This window comes from Gymnoscopelus microlampas, assembly GCF_963454915.1.
Source record: "Gymnoscopelus microlampas genome assembly, chromosome: 14".
Classification (NCBI taxonomy): Eukaryota; Metazoa; Chordata; class Actinopteri; order Myctophiformes; family Myctophidae; genus Gymnoscopelus; species Gymnoscopelus microlampas.
The window spans coordinates 48,612,006-48,632,031 of NC_139951.1; the positions used below are offsets into that span (position 1 = coordinate 48,612,006).

The 20,026-nt window shown below is 41.3% G+C and overlaps 1 protein-coding gene across 2 annotated transcripts; it reads left to right on the forward strand.

Moving 5' to 3' along the window:
* The first annotated feature begins 42 nt into the window (after nucleotides 1-42).
* Nucleotides 43-15,107, forward strand: vps25 (vacuolar protein sorting 25 homolog). 2 transcript variants are annotated; one of them, XR_014602326.1, is made up of 7 exons: nucleotides 43-145; nucleotides 1,749-1,894; nucleotides 5,524-5,577; nucleotides 6,438-6,526; nucleotides 11,281-11,356; nucleotides 14,457-14,721; nucleotides 14,753-15,107. XR_014602326.1 is itself a non-coding variant. In XM_084079170.1 (6 exons), the coding sequence occupies exons 1-6, from the start codon at nucleotides 99-101 to the stop codon at nucleotides 14,567-14,569; spliced, it is 525 nt and encodes a 174-aa protein (XP_083935296.1). In that variant the 5' UTR covers nucleotides 43-98; the 3' UTR covers nucleotides 14,570-15,107. The 2 variants fall into 2 exon arrangements, 1 of the variants encoding a protein (XP_083935296.1); XM_084079170.1 differs by having other exon boundaries at nucleotides 14,457-15,107.
* The last annotated feature ends 4,919 nt before the right edge of the window (nucleotides 15,108-20,026 follow it).

Below are 20,026 nucleotides of genomic sequence, written 5' to 3' on the forward strand. Positions count from 1 at the left end.
ACGTCTGGTGACAGAGGTTAGGAGGACCGTTTCCAGTCGGACTTATTTATGGGTTGGACGTGTTTCCGGTATGTGTTGTCAGTGTTAACAGAGTAATAATGAGTTTCGAGTGGCCCTGGCAGTACAACTTTACTCCTTTCTTCACGTAAATACATGCTTTTATTTACTCTATATTAAACACATACTGTAGTGACCTGCATGTCAGTGAAACGACATCAGAAGAACAAGTTAAATCACAATGTTTACTTTATGACACTTGGAAACATGGAAGCTAACTGGCTAAAATGCTACGGAAGTTGTCTTGGGTTTTTCTTATGGAACATTATAGTTAGCTTTTATAGATCTATAGTTTACACAGGGGTCTTCAACAGGGCGTCAGGGACCCCTAGACCCCTAGGGGATCCTCACTTAGAGTTACTCCATCCAGGCGGGGGTCCGCCAAATCTTTGTGATAGGATTTTTTTTTTTTACATTAACCACTATATCTCTATTCTGAGAGGAACATTAGAGCCGAAAATAGCAGATCTATAAGCTCACCGCTGGTTTGTGAGCTTGTAGATCTGCTATTTTCGGCATTTTCGGTTTGTGTGTGGGGGGGGAGGGAAAAGGAGCAAATCAAGTACCAAGTATTGAAGGTTTAAGTGGTTGAATGTCATGAACAAAAAAGTTATGAGTTGCAGCTTTAATCCATTAAGCAGGGTATCATTTTAAGATGTATTTGGCTATTCAAAAATAGCAGATCTACAAGCTCATAGTGCCGCACTATGAGCTTGTAGATCTGCTAATAATGTTTTAATCATGACAATTTGTGCACATTTTTGGATATATATTTATAAAGGAAACACTTTTGACTCAAATCTTTGCTTCTGGGGGGTCCCTATTGCAAAATATTTTGAGATGAGGGGTCCGCGGCCAAATACATATAATTTTGGGGGTCCTTGACATGAAAAAGTTTGAGAACCACTGATTATAGTAACATACTTTTTTTCAAAATAAAATTGTTAGGATTTAGAAGACATTAAGTAGAATCCCCCAGAAGCAAAGATTTGAGTTAAAAATGTTCGCTTTGTCATTATAACTGTAATTATTCAACCCATTTGTCCCGGTTTTAATAACTGGTGGCCCTGTGTTGGGCACGTCGTTATCGTCAAACATTTTCAAGAACATAATGCAGATATACAAGCTCACAACATGTGATCTTGTATTCTGCTATTTTGGAAAGGTTTTGAATAGGGCTTAACTGGCTAAATAAGAATTAAGTTTAGTTCATGACTGTGTTTATTTTGTATGCATCCAAATTAATTGTGTTTATTATTATTATTGAGTTGAATTTAGCTCTAATCTTAAAATATAACCGAAATGCTTCTGAACACATTGCGAGTTTAACCACTTAAAAACAAATTCTCTAATCGTAAAATAATAATAACCAAAAATAGCTGATCAATCATCAGTAATCTGTGATCTCTTAAAAATCGGGATCGGCATTGGACCCATACAGTCTCTGCTCCATTACGGTGCTTCATCAGTGATTGTCTGGTACACAGGTTACAGCCTAATGTTGATGTGTGTGGTACACAGGTTACAGCCTAATGCTGATGTGTGTGGTACACAGGTTACAGCCTAATGTTGATGTGTGTGGTACACAGGTTACAGCCTAATGTTGATGTGTGTGGTACACAGGTTACAGCCTAATGTTGATGTGTGTGGTACACAGGTTACAGCCTAATGTTGATGTGTGTGGTACACAGGTTACAGCCTAATGCTGACACCAGACAGAAGCAGCTGGCAGCATGGTGCTCTCTGGCTCTGTCGTACTGCCGTCACCATAAGATCTACACCCTGGACGTGATGGAGGCCCAGGAGAGTCCTGTGTTCAACAACAAGAAGATAGAACGTATCCTTGTTGTGCTTAACGCTCTACTTCTGGGTGGTGTGGCTCAATGGAGAACACCTGTGTCATGGATTCAAGTTCTCATTTCTCATTTAGATTCCATACAAGTCAGCATTAGAGCTGTCACCATTACAAATACAAGTTGATGATTAATTGTCACTCAAATAATTGTGATTAATGATTTAATTGTGTGTTTGGCATTGAGCACTGGAACATATGAATACACATTTTATTTATGTTTTTAGGCTTCTTACCAAAAATTGCACAGAGCAGATATGACAAATAATTAAATATACACAGAATTTATTGACATATTTAATCATTTTATACATGTAAAAAGAGCAGAAATAGCAGATCTACAAGCTTACAACGCGTCACTTCGTCACACGTTGTAAGCTTGTAGATCAGCTATTTCTGATTTTTTAATATTTGAAAATGTGTGAACATTTTTCAACATGGAAACGATTATGCAAAAATAATTGCGACTATCTCAAATAATTACGATTAGACGATTTACGTAATAATTGTGACAGGCCTAGTCAGCATGTCTTCTATGGAAGCATGTTGTGCAGCGAAAATAGCCGATCTACAAGCTCTCAATGCGTCTGTGACACATTGAGAGCTGGGCTCAAAGGTTGGGCTCAGTGGAGCAAACCTGTGCTTATCGACTGTCCTACTGGCATGGAGTTTACATGATTAATAATATCTATAATAATACATGAAGTGCTGACATGTTGGGCTTTTATCTGCTTTGTTTCAAGATAAAGGAGGCTCTGGGAATGTACATTATTAGGGTTCCATGAGATTGAATTATGGTGAAACAATTAAGTGGTATTATATATTTATGGGGGGCATTCAACAAAACAGGGATCTCTTGTTGCTATTGCTCTTGATAGAGCATTAGTGTGATCTTTAGATGAAGATTTAATACATTATTTAGGTCATATAACTTTTATTTAGATAGAACAGACTACAGTCAGGGAACCAGGGACATGGGTAGGTAGAGGTGGACGGAAAGACATTGATTCATAGATGCTTCACAACTGTTGATTGTCCTTTGAAGGATTCTGCATCAATGCACCACGTTTCACCTTAATGGCTCTGTTTTTGACATCTTGATAGCCTTTATAGCAGGGGTCCTCATTGTTTTTTTAAGCCCAAGGACCCCCTAGATGAGAGATCGATGAAGCAGGGACCCCCCACTACATATTGTATACAATTGTGTCGCAGCGTGTCACTTGGTGTGCCACGCTGCGAGCTTGTACATCTGCTATGCTTTTGAACATTTTTGAAACACCTTGAGAAGAACTACTGGTTTAGAAGGCATTTGTAAAATCGGCTTTCACTTTATTTGTTTATTTGGACAGGACAGCATATTAATGGACGTCACATGGACGTAAATACACCAGATTTATCAAAGATTACATTTTTCTTCCGCACTCCTCACAAGAAACATAAAGTCACAAAACAGACAGACAAACAGAGGAATACATTTACATAACATTACATAGGGAACACAGCATAAAAATAAACCTAAAACAAGATCATAAATGGTTGCAGCTTTGGTTTTCAAGCAACCATCTTTTCACATTGAATTTAAAAGATGTAAATGTAGCACAATTCCTTACAGGCAGAGGAAGTCTATTCCATGCTACACAACCCTGTACTGAGAGGACATTTTGACCCAATGTTGTTTGCCGGTGCGGCACTTCACAATCTCCTCGAGTGGTTGCTCTGGTACTGATTCCCCTTTCAGGCTTCCTTTTAATGAATTCACTTAGGGCGGGGCGGTCACAGACCATGTAGGGTCTTGTATATGACCCCAACCTGTTTGAAAACATTAAAGTTATCAAAGCTAAAAAAGAATTGAGCCTCCGGACGATGTTACAACAATTACTCGGGTCTTAATGATAATGGGTTAACCCTGGTGTCCCCATTTTAGGCCTGTTATTATATTGTCATAATGGTGACAGGCCTATAGTCATACAGAGCAGTGGTGGTGATGTCCTGTCTGATGATGATGACCAGCTCATCTTGCTTTTCAACCAGTACTAACAATGGAGTGTTTGATTTGATTGATTGATTTTTTTTTTGTATTGACACAAATGCATATTCATGAACATACAGTATATTTTCCATATCTGTCAAAAGGATAGAATTGTCGTCCTTTGAGTGCAATTCAATTCAATTCAATTCAATTTTATTGAAGTGTCAAATCACAACAAGTTGTCTCAAGACACTTTACATGTAGAGAAGAGACCCAACATCCCACCCTGAGCAAGCAATTTTGCAACAGTGGCAACGAAAAACTCCCTCTTAATTCAACAGGAAGAAACGTCAGGCACACCCTGGCTCTAGGGTGGGGGCCTTCTGCCTCGACCGTGTCGGGGGAAAGAAGAGAGAGAGAGAGGGAGAGACAGAGGAGAGACAGAAAGAGATACAGTGCAAGTAGTAACAATAACAATAATAGCAAATATAATAGTGTAAGATACTAGCATATGATAGTATAATATAGTACAGCAATAATGTGTATGCAGTATATAATGGAATAATATAAAAATGTTTAAGATAATATAATATACAGTATAGCGTAGTGGTATAGTGTAGTGTAGTAGAAATCCACGGTCGTGTCCAGGGTCGTGCTCCATGGAGAGGCCCGGTCCGGTCCGCAGTCACAGCCTTGAGCCGCAGCTGGGGGTCCGTAGTAACAGTCCATAGACTCCATGGAGAGGCCCAGGCCCGGTCCGCAGTCACAGTCTTGAGCCGCAGCTGGGGGTCCATAGTAATAGTCCATGGACCTGCGACGTGGGAGGTAGAAGAAACTCCGGGGAACGAGTCCCCGGTTGTAGAATTAGTGGCAGGCCTTACTAGATCGTGAATCCGTACAGGGTTAATTACGATTGTACCAATGGGACACAAACCCACACAACCAAAGGGAGGACGAGAAGAGAGAGGACGAGGGGAGAGAGGAGAAAGGGGAAGGTGGGGGAGAGAGGATGACTATAGGGAGACTGAGTCTATACACTTCGGCTATAGGCTTTATCATAGAGAAAGGTTTTTAGTCTAGTTTTAAATATACAGAGTGTGTCTGCTTCACGGACTGAAACTGGGAGAAGGTTCCACAGCTGAGGTGCTTGAAACTTAAATGCTCTGCCTCCTGTTCTAGTTTTTTGGGGGTTTACTGGAGCCTTAAGCATTTTTTTATACTGTGAACGCAGTGGTGTTCTGGCTGGTTTATGGGGCTCGATGAGTTCTTTGAGATATACTGGTGCCTGTCCATTGAGAGCCTTGTATGTGATTCATGAGTGCAAGTGTTGTTGTTTTTGTTTGTTTCGATTGCAGTTTTTTTTGTGTGTGTGTGTGTGTGTGTGTGTGTGGGGGGGGGGGGGGGGGGGGTGTAGCAGAGACATACAGAAAATACAATTTTAATGTACTAGACGAGACAAAAATGTCAAAGAACAACATTGATACTGTAGATGGGACCTGTTAGTAAGATACTCAGCAGCAGGGGGCGATGTTTCCTTGTTTTATGCTGAACCAAAGCTCCATCACATTGACTGCAGAGACATACTGTATAAAATGTAAGATGAATGAAGTGTTAAACTGAGTCACTGGTCTTAACTGAATTCCAGGAAAGCTTTCCATGGAAGCCATTCAGGTTGTGTTTGAGGAGCTGAGGAAAAAAGGTACGTGTTCTCTGTCCAGCAACGTTATTGTTATGCGTTCTTCATTAGTTTTGTGTAGTGTTGTTTTATGTAATGTTACCTTTGTTTCCAATTTCAGTTTAGTTTATATGGGTTTGTTAGTTTAGTTTTTTTCTGTGAAAAGGCAAAGTTTTAGTATAGTTTTTATATAGTATAGTTTAGTGTTTAGATTTGTTTTTTTATGTATATCATAATATGCTGTATTTGTCAGCCGAGATTAAAAAGGTCAGAAGAGGTATTGTGTAAACATTATTTAAAAATAAAAGGTATTCACTTGGGTCATTGTTCAATGTATGGGTGGATGGATACTCTAATGCACTGGTTCTCAAACTTTTTCATGTCAAGGACCCCCAAATTGACACTTATTAGCCAGCAGACCCCCATTTGAAAAGATAAGCCATTTTCATTTCAAGGACCCCCAGTTTGACATGCATTAGGGCTACGGACCCCCATTTAATGGCATCTCTATCTCTGGGACCCCAATTTATATTGTAACATCAATGTTAATTTAACTCAGATAGTGTACAAATGGAACCAAATGGACCCATTTGTACGCTTTCAGAGTTACAGACCCATAAGGGTCCATTTGGTTCCCATCCATCATTTAGCTGGGGACCCCCTGGAACTCCCTCAAGGACCCCACTTTGAGAACCAATGCTCCAATGCACTGGTTCTCAAAGTGGGGTTCGGGGGTCCTTGAGGGGGCTCCAGGGGGTCCCCAGCTAAATCATTGATAGTTAGGAACCAAATGAATCATGGGGTTCTGAGAGAGTATTGATGATTCATATTAGGGTGTAGTGTGTGTGTGACAGCAGTGTCCTCCTTGTGTTCTCTCATCTCAGGCAACCTGGAGTGGTTGGATAAAAACAAGTCCCGTTGTTTAGTGATGTGGAGACGACCCGAGGAATGGGGCAAGCTGATGTACCAATGGGTGAGTCCTCTGTTCACTACTACACTGACTGAAATAGTGCAGGAAACCTTTCTGCATGTCCAACTGGCACATGTCAAATTGTCTACTCTACTACGGGGTGCTGCAACGGGCCGGGTACCCACGGATATCCGACGGGCACCTGCACTTGACGAGTGAAAACGGGTGAAAAATATACTTGTATAAGTTCACAGGGACGGGCGGTAATGAACTAAACGTGGGTGGGCAATATTTTATTGTGAAAATCAGCACTGTTTCCGCCCCAAACAATAGCGGCACATTCAGTGGTCAGGTTCATTCAGGAATCTGCACATCAAGTGAAGAACGGAGGACAGTTGTCTTAACTCACAAAAACACATTGAACAGCCTGTTCAACCTTCAAATTAAAACAATCGGACAATAGAGCACCAAAGTGTGGCGTAATTTACACATCCTACCTGGTTCGCGGTTTTCCACCCCCGTTCTGAATCCCCATAGACGTCTTTGATATCGCGTCAAATAAGAACTGTGTTACAAAAATAAACAAATGATCCCGGCAGTTTGACTCTTATGGATATGAAGCATCAACTGACGGTGAGAAAACGATAATGTTACTTCCGCCGAATTAGTTACATTTTCACCAGAAGCAGCCTATCAAATATAAGTGACTGACTATCATAAACGATACAGAACCTCCTCCCTGATAATATCGCCTAGACAGTTTGTTTATTTTTGGACCACAATTCTTATGAGACGATTCTATGATGACCCAATGTTATTCTCCATAGAGAAATGACTTTACGAACCTGGGGATGAACGAGTGACGTCAGGACTTCTGTACTCTATGTACACAACTACACGTGCGTACTGCGTGTATGCGCGTTCACCGGCGTGCTGTGTTAAGTTACATACAATACGTGACGAATGTACCGCTATTGTCAGGGATGCACATAACTGGTGCGCAGGTGCGCATGCGCACCCAAAATAAAAAATGCGCACCACATCAGACGACGCGAGGCGCTTTTGCGTACCAACAGCTGGGACAGGAATTTCCAAGCTTTAATTTTTTAGCAAAAATAAAAAATAAAAGCCCGGAGATCGAGGCAAGGAATTTACTTCCTGAAGCTACACTCACACAATCACGCTAAAGCACCCGTCGGCCCCATGTACAGCCATTAGGCGCAGGGGTAGAGGACGCATGCTGCACGTGATTGTATGAGTGTTGCCTCGCGTCGCCTCGCATCGCCTCGCATTGCCTCGCTGCGTGCACGCAGCCAGCAGCGTCTGTTAGAGGCACTCGTCACCGATGATGAACGCACCGTAATGGTGCAAAATATGCCGTGAACGTCCCAATCTGGCGGATAAAATCAGCGCAGCAGCACAGGGCACCAACCTTGGGGGCTTTACCTAACAGCGTGAGATAAAAAAAAAGGCGAAAATCGGCGGAATTTCGAAGCAGAGCGTCCTTTTTTCTCGCGCAGCCCCCCCCCCCCCCGTTGACAAAACGGGACGGGACCATGCGCACCAAGTCACATCTCCAGGTGCTCTTCTGAGCACCAGACCTAAAAAGTTATGTGCACCCCTGGCTATTGTTGAATCTTGTGTTAAAAATAGAAAGCACTTGCCTGGGCCGCGGTGTGGCGGTCCAGACACCCTAGGCTGCAATGCCAGCCTGACAGTGTGTTGTGGGTTCGAATCCCGATCCCGGCGACCTTTGCTGCGTGTCACCCCCAATCTCTTTCCCCATTTCCTGTCAGCCTACTGTCCAATCATTAAAGGCATAAAAGCCCCAAAACAAAAATAAATAAATAAAGAACTTTTAAATTGAGTGACTGTAATCACGGGTAACGGGGTGGACAACGGGTCCATTATTTGACGGGCGGGTTTGGTTTGTATTTTGATATAATCACAGGTGACGGGTCGGTCTACGGATCTGATTATTGACGGGCGGGTGCGGGTTGACAAAATTGGTCTGGTGCAGCACTCTGCTCTAACTAGGCAGGTGTTTGTCTCTGGAGGACTCAAGCCGCCTATCTGTGTGTCAGAACTAATCTAAGCTTGATAGATTGAAAACCATTCACTCACAATGGCCCTCATTTATCAACGCGGTGTAGACCAAATAATGGGCGTACGGCGAGATCACCGCACTTTTCGGCATTTATCAATATATCCTGACGTGGGCTTTATCCTACGGTACGCTGAGATCTCACGTCTGGTCGGGACCAGTTGTTGACGTTGGCTGCACCCGTTTATTCCATCCTAGACCTGCGGAGCAGCATTGTTTGACTGTCTGAGAGGCATTGGACACCTAATCCACTCATAAATCTGTATATCTACACTAATAAATAATCCCTGTGAAAATATAACATTTTATAAAGTAATTTAAACAAACTGCTTTAACAGTCATTCAGATAAGATTGTAGATCTGTCTGTATTGAAAATAGCAGATCTACAAGCTCACAAGCCAGCAACGCGTTGTGAGCTTGTAGATCTGCTATTTTCAAAATATACGGGCGCTTTCTGCGAGAGCACTCTTCTGCGCGAGCACCGGTCTAACAGGCGGCGCTGCTGTTATATTTTCATGGCCACCGGGAGATCAGACATTTAACCCATGGTCCAACACACACCAGCCTTCATTCATTAATGTTCTCTCCAGGCTATCTCTCATTAATGCGGAGCGGGACGGGACTCGCCCGTCCGACGGTCCGAGTCTCACTGGGAAATGGGAATAGCCTACATGAGGGCTTTATTTTAGTGTAACTCGAACGCGCACTGCTCGGTGTGGGTTAAATACATTAATCTACAAAAGTATTCCATTCATGCCGATGTGATTGGTATCATAATATGTCATTCATGTAGGCTACAAGCCTACGTGACAATACGCTACGGGCGTTTGTGTGTGTGTGTGTGTGTGTGTGTGTGTGTGTGTGTGTGTGTGTGTGAGAGAGAGAGAGAGAGAGAGAGAGAGCGAGCGAGCGAGGGGGGGGGGGCTGTTTCTTATTGGCTTTTCATGTCTTTGGTCGTATTCTGGTTCGTCTTCATGTCGTAAAATCGGGGCGTTTTGAGAATATTTATGGGGCGTGTTATTTAAATGACGCTCGTTTCAGCCGTGACATTTATCAACGCTGGGACCAAGTGTAAGCTCGGATCAGCTGTGTAGGATGCGTTGATAAATGTGACTTCGACGTTGGTGTACGCCGAATATATGGAAAAATATACGGCGGTTTATACGCTGCGTTGATAAATGAGGGCCAATGTCTTTGGTTTATGGGTTGTAGAATAAGCCGGCTGGGTAGAGACTGTTGAGAGGCTACAGGTTCAATCCCAGATGTTTCATTCATGTCAAAGTGTCCTTGAGCAACACACTGAACTTGTACTTTATTTAAGGGAACAAAGTGTCCATCTCTGTACCGTCCATCAAAGTATTGTCCAAAAGCAAGACAGTGGCCCTCGTTTATCAACGCAGCGTATAAACCGGCGTATATTTTTCCATATATTCGGCAGTACACCAAAGTCGAAGTCACATTTATCAACGAATCCTACACAGCCGATCCGAGCGGACATTTGGTCCCAGCCTTGATAAATCTCACGTCTGAAAACGAGCGTCATTTAAATAACACGCCCTTAAATATTCACAAAACGCCCGACTTCACGACATGAAGAACCAGAATACGACCCAAAAAAAGCATGTTTCCCCCGCTCGCCCCGCCTCGCCGCACACGCCTCTCTCTCTCGCTCTCTCGCTCTCTCTCTCACACACACACACACACATGCGCCCGCCCAACTTCGTCTTTCCGTAGTGTAGCGGTACATGAGACTCGGGCGGAATGCAGTGATTCCGTGCCGCCACGTTAATATTGGAGCGTCGGGTTTATATCCTTAACCCAGCCAGGTTGTGTAGCCTACATAACTCTCTATGACATAACTCCATAACATAGGACAAGCTACTGTAAGTGTAAGTTTGTAGACCTCACTGTCCATGAAAAGGTGGCCGCGCAAAAGCGCTCATATATCTTTGAAAATAGCAGATCTACAAGCTCACAACACGTTGCGATGCAATGCTGGCTTGTGAGCTTGTAAATCTGCTATTTTCAATACAGACAGATCTACAATCGTATCTGAATGACTGTTAAAGCAGTTTGTTTAAATTATAAAATGATATATTTTCACAGGGATTATTTATTAGTGTAGATATACATTTAGGAGTGGATTATGTGTCCAGATGCTTGTCAGACAGTCAGACAATGGTGCTCTGCAGGTCTAGGATGGAATAAACGGGTGCAGCCAACGTCAACAACTGGTCTCGACCAGACGTGAGATTTCAGCCTACGGTAGGATGAAGCCCACGTCAGGATATATTGATAAATGCCGAAAGGTGCGGTGATCTCGCCGTACGCTCATTATTCGGGCTGCACCGCGTTGATAAATGAGGGCCAGTGACTTTCTATATGTCTCTGGGGTCTCTATGATCTGTGGAATGGCTGTTGAAATGCTCTAAATTCTCTAAAGAAAATGTCTCATGGATTAACTTTGTTTGAGAGTTTGTGCAAGGAGGAGGAGAGGTTTTGGGATGATGGCATTCACTGTTGTTCAGCTGACAAAAAAAACCATTCTAAACAACAATACAACATGGCACGTAAATGAAACGTTTTAACCATCCAGAATACAACACCTTCCATGTATTACTTATGGTGTTTCACCTCACTGAGTGGTGCTAAATGTGTATACAGTACATACCTGTATGTAATGGAATGTTCTTTACTCTCTTTGTGTTCCAGGTGTCTAAAAACGGCATGGTCAACTCAGTGTTCACACTCTATGAGCTGTGTAACGGAGATGACACAGAAGGTGAAGGTACGGTACCTTTAACTCTAAACTACAATACAACAATATAGCTGCAAGCAGCGATAATATGGGGCCAGGAGAGAGAAAGAGAAATGATAATTCCTTTAACAGGTCAGTTCATGAAAGTCCTTGCGGTCTTGTTTCCAATGAGGGCCTGTGAGCAATTAGGGGTTAAGAGTCTTGCTCAGGGACAAATTTCATCAACCAGGTCAACCAGAGCCTCTGGCTCCCTAGCCACTCAGCTATGGCCGACCCTCAGAGAGAGAGAGAGAGAGAGAGAGAGAGAGAGAGAGAGAGAGAGAGAGAGAGAGAGAGAGAGAGAGAGAGAGAGAGAGAGAGAGAGAGAGAGAGAGAGAGAGAGAGAGAGAGAGAGAGAGAGAGAGAGAGAGAGAGAGAGAGAGAGAGAGAGAGAGAGAGAGAGAGAGAGAGAGAGAGAGAGAGAGAGACGGAATAGATTGAAGAGACAGAGACATGGAAACGGAATCGATTGAAGATAGAAACGGAACAGATTGAAGCGACAGAGAGAGACATGGAAACGGAATAGATTGAAGAGAAAGACATGGAAACGGAATAGATTGAAGAGAGAGAGAGAGAGAGCCATGGAAACGGAATAGATTGAGTCATGTTTTTTGCAATTCAACTTAAATGAGTCTGCATCAAGTGAGGCTTGAACCGGCAACCTTGCGGTCATGAGGCACTCTTAGGTAGCTGCAACACTACCTATATTGCTATAGCTTTGTCCAGGCTGATGTTGTCTGTTGAAGATCATAAACTCTTGCATTCTGTCATGAACCAAGCCAACACTAAGACCACTCGTTCACAAACCATTTACAAATAGAGAAATTGTATATATCCTCGCAACCGAAAACAGTGAAAGCAGCCGATCTACAAGCTCAGAAACACGTTGCTATCTGAAAAGTTTTGAGATTGTAGATCGGCTAATTTCAGAATGAATATGTCATACATTGAAAAAACGTACTCTCAAATGAGCATTTCAGGTTATCTTTAACATTTGCACATGTATTCATTGATACAGTCATGTTGTTTGCAATTCAACTTAAATGAAGTCTACATCAAGTGAGGCTTGAACTGGCGACCTTGAGATTGTGAGGCACTTATTTAAGGGAGACGCCATTGGACCAACAGACAGGGAACTGTGAAAAAGGAGATCACACAGATGATACAGTTTCACGCAAATAGCTGAAAAATCCTGGCTTTAAGTGTTTTTCAAACTGTTCAAAATTGTACATCTCCTCAGAACCAAAACTAGTAAAAGTAGCCGATCTACAAGCTCACAAACCATTAAAAGTTGTCAGATTGTACATCGGCTATTTTCACAATGAAGTATGTTATACATTGAAAAAACATACTCTCATTGCTATCTGAAAAGTTGTGAGATTGTAGATCAGCTGTATGTAAAAAACACTCAATTAAGTATTTCATGTTATCTTTAACAATTGCAGATGTATTCATTGATAGTCATGTTGTGTGAAATGCAACTTAGATGAAGTCTGCACCAAGTGAGGCTTGAACTGGTGACCTTCAGGTTGTGGGGCACACATTTAAGCGAGAAGCCACCAACAGACAAGAACCTGTGAAAGGAGATCACACAGATGATACAGTTTCACGCAAATAGCTGAAAAATCCTGGGTTTAAGTGTTTTTCAAACTGCTCAAGATTGCGGACAATCTAAGGGCGGTGCTTACTGGTCAACGTGATAGATGTGTTCCTCATTAGTCAAGGCACATGTGTAAGCAGGTCTAATGGCTGTCGGCCAAACGAGGCATGACTTTTGCCTGTTTAAAGTTTCAATTTTCAAAAAATTGCTATAGCGCCCCCGTTTGACCAATTGGAGTAAGATTGGTTTCAGTGATATTTGGAATGGCCCTTTACATTACTGCAAAGTTTCAAAGAATGGTAAGTCTGCATGTATGAGTTAGGGGCAGATGAATAATTGTCATAAAACTGCAATATTCATTGGCTCATTAAAGCTTCATTTTTTCACTTATGGAAGATATTTTGCAAACGTTTTTTGGTATAGGTCCAAAGTTCATGTGTAAAAAGTTTCGTGCAGATTACTCAAAAATCCCAGGAGGAGATAGGTTTTAACTGTTTTTCATATAATTCAAAATGGAGGGAGATCTAAAGGTCAGAGGTCAAAAGTCAGAGGGTGAAAGTTATTCAGCATGAGGAGACGCATGTGTGCGTCGAAGTTTCATGGCTGTAGGTCAAATAGGGCATGAGTTGTACCTGTTCAAAGTTGGCATTTTTCAATTGAGTGCTATAGCGCCACCTTTTGACGAAAGATTGTGAGAATTATTTCTTGATCGTTTTTCATGACCATCTATCATATGGCCGAGTTTCATAAAAAGCGACTGCACGGTTCAGCCAGAACTGCCAAAAGTGGCAGAAGAAGAAATGGAATAATGCGAATAACAATATGGGTCCATGCTGGAAGCCTGGCCCCATAATTAAAAACGAATCACAAATGCTGTTGTCTTTTACAGTTATTTTAATTTGAATTACAGCACAGTAATCAGAATCATCTTTATTGTCACATGACATGTTTACAGGTGTAAAACAGGGGGTGAGATTTGTTTTTTGTGCAAGCAATTAAATAACTTTCCCGTCTCTGTGATAAACATATTTTACATTGAGCTGTTTGCCATATCAATGATATAACCCATTAAGACCAGGAAAGCTTCTGTGTCATTTTTAGATTTCTTTGGCTTTTCAAAAATAGCAGATCTGCTATTTTTGAAAAATCTTGAAAATTTGTGCATATCTTTGAATATTTATATTTTTAAAGCGAACATTTGTTACTCAAATATTTTCTTCTGGGTGTCCCTGGAACAGACATGAAAAAGTTTGAGAACCGCTGACAGCAACATTCTTTAAAAAAAAAACTGTTAGGATTTAGAAGACATTTTGTAGAATCGGCCTCAGGTCTTAATGATTTAATAGTACTTTATGGTCTACCTGTAATAACTGACATTTCCCCTCGTTACCGTTTAGTTTATCTTGTAGTATTTCCACAGGCCTTTTCCATCTTGTATTATTTCCGCGTTTTCACAGATGATAACGATGCTCATTCATGTTCTCTGTTCAGAGTTCCATGGTCTAGAGGAGTGGATGCTGCTGCGTTCGTTGCAGGCTCTGGAGGCGGAGGGCAAGGCTGAGATCATCAGCATGGACGACGGGAAGGGGGTCAAGTTCTTCTGAGATGAGACCCAGGAACCGAGCTCCCATCCTGGGAACTGTTGTTCTTTTACCTTGCAGGCCCTCTAAGAAGTTCTCAGCCTCACTCAGGCCTCCATGCCCACTCCAACGTGGACCATGATACCGAAAACAGCCGATCCACAAGCTCACAACCTGTCGCATCGCGACAGGTTGTAGAGCTTGTAGATCGGCTATTTTCGGGTGCGCAACACTGGCGCTCAACTATACATAAGTAGGCGTTTAGGAAGTTGCCTTTTTTCTTTGTTTGGCTCAAGTTCAAAGGCTTTTGTTATCGGAAAGGAACCAATAATATTACATTTGGGGAGTTGCTCCACGGTGCCACAGCTTGTAAAGTTGTCACTAAAGAGGTAACTTATCCTTCTGTTTGGCATTTGTTTGCCAATTAAAACAACAAGTCTTATCCGGGGACCGGGAGTTAAGTACTATTCTGTCTCAATATCGGCGAGGGGGAAAGACTCTCCCCCCCGCCTGCTGTAACTTTACTTTCTTTCTTTATTGTATATAAACAATATGTATATGACTAGTTTTACCTCTGTTTTTTCTCCTGCTAACAAATCCACTGAGGGTCATTTTAGTAGTGGACCCTTTTTGCTCAGCTGTCCTGGAAGGTTTCTCCGTACCTCCCCCCCCCCCACCTACACTACTACAACTCATCCCAAAGAAATAAAAAAGAATGGTGACCTCATAATGGAGACTACTGCTATATTGGGGAGTAGCAAACATGTGAAATGCTTCCAGAAGAAGAGCATCATCTTGGGGGGTAAGAACCTCAGAGAACAGCTGTCAGGTCCACGTTGCTGTCACATTGATTACAGGACACTTCCTGCTATGACACTGTTTTCTCAACGTCAGGTGGGCCCTTTAGGGTGTGTATGTGTAACTCATTAGAGCAGTGGTTTTCAACCCTTTTCATATCCAGGTCCAATATGTATTCGCCATTTTAGTCACGGACCCACCATTTGGTGAGATTTAGACTCAAACCCAAGACTTTGAATATTTAGTTGTCGTTGGGTACGATTTTGTCCACAATTCCATGCTGTATTGATCAAAATAACAATTATTTAATTAAGTAATGTAGATGTTTAACAATAATTTAACTCTTGAGAGCGTAAAATGAAACCAAATGGAGCATTTTACTCTCTCAAGAGTTAAAGATCTATAAAGGTCCATTTGGTTACCAACTCTCCATTTAACTGGGGACCAACTGGAACCCCCTCAAGGACCACTGGTTGAAAACCACTGCATTAGAGTGTACAAATGGAACCACGTGGACCTAAGGGTCCGTTTGGTTCCATTCCAGTCGTACACACTGAAGGCCCTGTCTTGCCCTGTCTTAGGCCTTATGCCTAAAGGTTTGTGGCATTTGTTACTATTTTGAAAAACATTTGGAAATAGTGAAAATAGACGATCTACATCGACACGTGAGCTTGTAGGTCTGCTATTTTAACTAATTTAATCTTTTTGAAAATAGTAAAAAAATAAAAATGCCTACAAAGTGCAGGCATAAGGGGTAAGGCAACATGCAAGATAAGGCAGTCAGAGTTAGATGTAAACACTGAGGATTTTACAGGTTGGGGTCCTATAGATATAGGGGAAGACAATGGTATCAAATGAGGGTCTGTGGGCTAATGCATATCAAACCTGGGGGTCCTTCAAAATGTCAAAGTTTGAGAAACACTGTGCTATGACTCTCTCCTGTCAGGCCATAGGTCACACATGGGCTTCATACACGTCATAAGAGCGTCAGCTTTGCTGTTTAACTTCCATTCTATATGGGGGCAAAGAGGTGAAAGCGTTGCGGTGTGTTGACGGCTTGTGAAGCTTGGGAGTTCAACTTTGGTGAATTTTTCCTAATCAACCATTAGGAAACAAAATGCCATTGTTGACCCCACTCTGCAGCCATCTTGCTTGTAGTTCTCTTTCAGTGAGCCAGCACTTCAATGTAACTCAAACAAAACTACACACCTGAAAACCGGCACTCCCTGCCTTGAGAAAGAATCTGACTGGTCTGAAGACTGGGCTTGCGTATGAAGCAGATGTGTGACCATGGCCTTCACACTCCACTCTCTGTCTCTCTCTCTGTCTCTGTATTTAACCTCCCTTTTTTGGGACTGTAGGAAAATAAATGAGACACATTTTCTAACTTTGTTTCTGGCAATTTCTTTAAAAACATAGCCAATGTTTAAAGGGTAAGACCACTTTGGTAGAGGTGTGGGTTGCGTAGATACCTTTGCCATGATGTAACTCCAAATGTCGACAAGAAATCTAAAATTATTACTCCATTGATTAGATATTGATCATTCAAAATATGCTCCTCATTGACTTACATTGTACGGTGAAACAGATCTCAAAGTCACTCTTTTAGCACGTAGACAAACGCAAACAAAGCTAATTCAGACAATATAGAACATCACCAAAACCAGTACTGTTTGTTTTTTAATATATATAAAAAGAAGAAATCCTGATGATTTCACCATTTTTATTAAGAAGAAAATCCAGGCTGGATCTGTGGATGTGGATCTGGATCTTCAAATAGTAAAATCAACAGTAAGTTAATTCTTATATAAAAAAAGAAGTACTGTTTGGGTTTGGTGATGTTGTATATTGTCTGAATCAACTTGTGTTTACTTGCTAAAAGGGTGACACTGAGAGCGTACAATCTAAGTCAATGAGGATTTTGACCCAAACCTCTACCAAAGTGGTCTTGCCCTTTAAGCTCACAACATGTAAGAAACTTGTAGATCGTTCATTTACTTTATATAAAAATAAACAAGCAAAGCAAACCTAAACTTGGTAATTGTGTGAGACTGTTTGTGCCCAAAGGCAAATATACAGGCATTATGTTTGGATTCCTTAACATTTATTTAGTTTACAAAATTAGCAAGCCTCATATTTGTTTTCTCAACCATCCCAAATGACTGAATATAAATGGATTTATGTGAGCTTCATTTCTGTGATGCAAGGAAGGATTTTCTAAGACAGGTTTCTTCTATTAATTGAGCAACATCGCCCTCTGTTGTTTAAAATGTCTAACTGCAACACCTTGGGTCAAATAAGGTGAGAACATATGGTGATTCTCATTAACCTTTTAAGACCGGGAACGCATCTCTTTTCTTTGGCTATTCAAAAATAGCAGATCTACAAGCTCATACCGAGTGCCGCGCTATGAGCTTGTAGATCTGCTATTTTAGAAAATTCATGAAAATGGGTGCAAATCATTACATAGTGTAGTAATGTTCTGAAATGAGTACATAAATGTTCTGAAACAACATTTTTAACTCAAATCTTTGTTTCTGGGGGGTCCCTGGAACAAAATATTTTGAGATGGGGGTCCGCGGCCAAATACATACAATTTTGGGGGTCCTTGACATGAAAAAAGTTTGAGAACCACTGATATTATAGCAACATTAGTTTTTAAAAAAACTGGGATTTAGAAGACATTTTGTAGAATCCCCCAGAAGCAAAGATTTGAGTAAAACAAAATCACTTTAAAACTTATATATTCAAAGATTTGTGTTCACGATTTTTCCCAAAAAAATAGCAGATCTACAAGCTCATAGTGCAGCACCGAGTGCTGCGCTATGAGCTTGTATATCTGCTATTTTTGAATAGCCAAAGAAATCTAAAAATGAGACAGATGTGTTCCCTGTCTTAATGGATTTAGAAGAAAAGCTGTAGCAGAAACCTTCATACAGAACATGTCCTCCTGTATGAGCTGTTGTGTCTTCATCTCAGCAGCAGAGGACTGTGAGACTCCATGGTGGCTGGATGAGGAACTCATGGATGATACAACTACATCTGATGATAAACCACTGATGTGAGAAGTACGTTTTGCTTAATGTAAAATAGCAATAACAGTGTAGAAATAAAGGTCCGTATTCAAAATTGTACTTGAGGTAAAAAAAAGGTGTTAAAGTATTGGCCTCAAAGTATACTTGTAGTAGGAATGCTCATTATGCAGAATGTCCCATTTCACAATGTTTTTTTTAAAGTTGGAAAAATGTGTCAGAATCTTTATAACTGCAGATCTACAACTATCTCCGCAGTAAACCTGTGATGTGACAATAAACCTGATTCTGATTCTGATTCTGAGAGCCAAAGTATTTAAATAGGGCTTAGGGATATGTTTTGTAATGTATAGATCTGCAAAGTAATGAGTTCTGGAGCTGTTAAATAATTGTAACGGAGTTAAAAGTACACTATTTGCCTGTCTGTGACATTTTAAAGTAGCCTATCAACTAAATAGTGGAGAAAAAAAACACCGCTCAACTGCCAGTAGACTGGATGAGGTGCTGGAGCCGAAAGGAAACCAAATGATCAAATCAAAGTAGCCGATCAAAAAAATGTAAATACGCAAGTAAAGTAAAAGTACCTAAATTGTAACAGTACTTGAGTAAATGCACTTGTTTACTTTCCACACTGTCCACATGTGTGTGCTCATAACGGCATAGTTGTATTGTGTGTGTGTGTGTGTGTGTGTGTGTGTGTGTGTGTGTGTGTGTGTGTGTGTGTGTGTGTGTGTGTGTGTGTGTGTGTGTGTGTGTGTGTGTGTGTGTGTGTGTGTGTGTGTGTGTGTGTACAGGTGGTGGTGGGGCCTCCAGATGTGACCCTGGTGATAAAAGAAGTCTTCTCATAGTGGATGGGCTCAATACTAAGGCTACAGTACAACACTCACAGGCTGCTATGTGACTCATCTGTTTCCTGAACAAGGTACAAGTGATATTTTATGGTTGAAACAAAAAGGTTTTTGTGTAAAGGCTCTATTTAGCGTTACACATTGAGGGCAAAGTCACATTGACTATTTTGAAAGCCAATCCAATTTTCAATTGGCTAAACCCTGTCTTCTACCTTGAGCCGTCCTAGGCTAGCACAATGGGTTGGAAAAAGGTGGGTCATGATGGGTCCCAGCCAGGCAGGCCGAGAAGTAGTGGAATCAGTTTGTTTTGGGAGGTTTGAAGCCTATAAGATGTTGGAGAGCCAGGAGATGCATAGTCAGCCTATACTCCCAGCTCACATCAGAGCTGCCCCCACCCTCACCACTTTGACTGATTGATTGAATACTTTATTTAGAAAGACATGGAAAAAGCACATGGAAGTACAGAGTTAACAATACAAGGTCCTCTAAACTGGATCACCCATACAAATGAGATCCCCACGCACTCAAATAATGGTGACATAAAACAACAGACAGATATACACTACTATGCAGAACATCGTACAAATAGCTTGAAAGTTCAAGGTATTTGCATTTAGGTTATTTTAGGTTAAGACTTTGACAAAACCAAACATAAAATCCCCCCCCCCTTTTGTTTACCTTTCTTTGGTTGGTTCTTTGTTTAACCTTTTAAACTTTTTTAAAACTTTTTTTTAACTAGTTATTCCTAATAAAAAAAAGTTGTTTGACTGCCTAAAAGCGCTATATACATTTTATGTATCATT

Bases quoted from the DNA above. Each gene is read 5' to 3' on its own strand.
- vps25 (XM_084079170.1), top strand. From the start codon at position 99: ATGAGTTTCGAGTGGCCCTGGCAGTACAACTTTACTCCTTTCTTCAC. The intron at 6,527-11,280 runs GTGAGTCCTCTG...TTTGTGTTCCAG, and splicing joins GCAAGCTGATGTACCAATGG to GTGTCTAAAAACGGCATGGT. The intron at 11,357-14,456 runs GTACGGTACCTT...TTCTCTGTTCAG, and splicing joins AGATGACACAGAAGGTGAAG to AGTTCCATGGTCTAGAGGAG.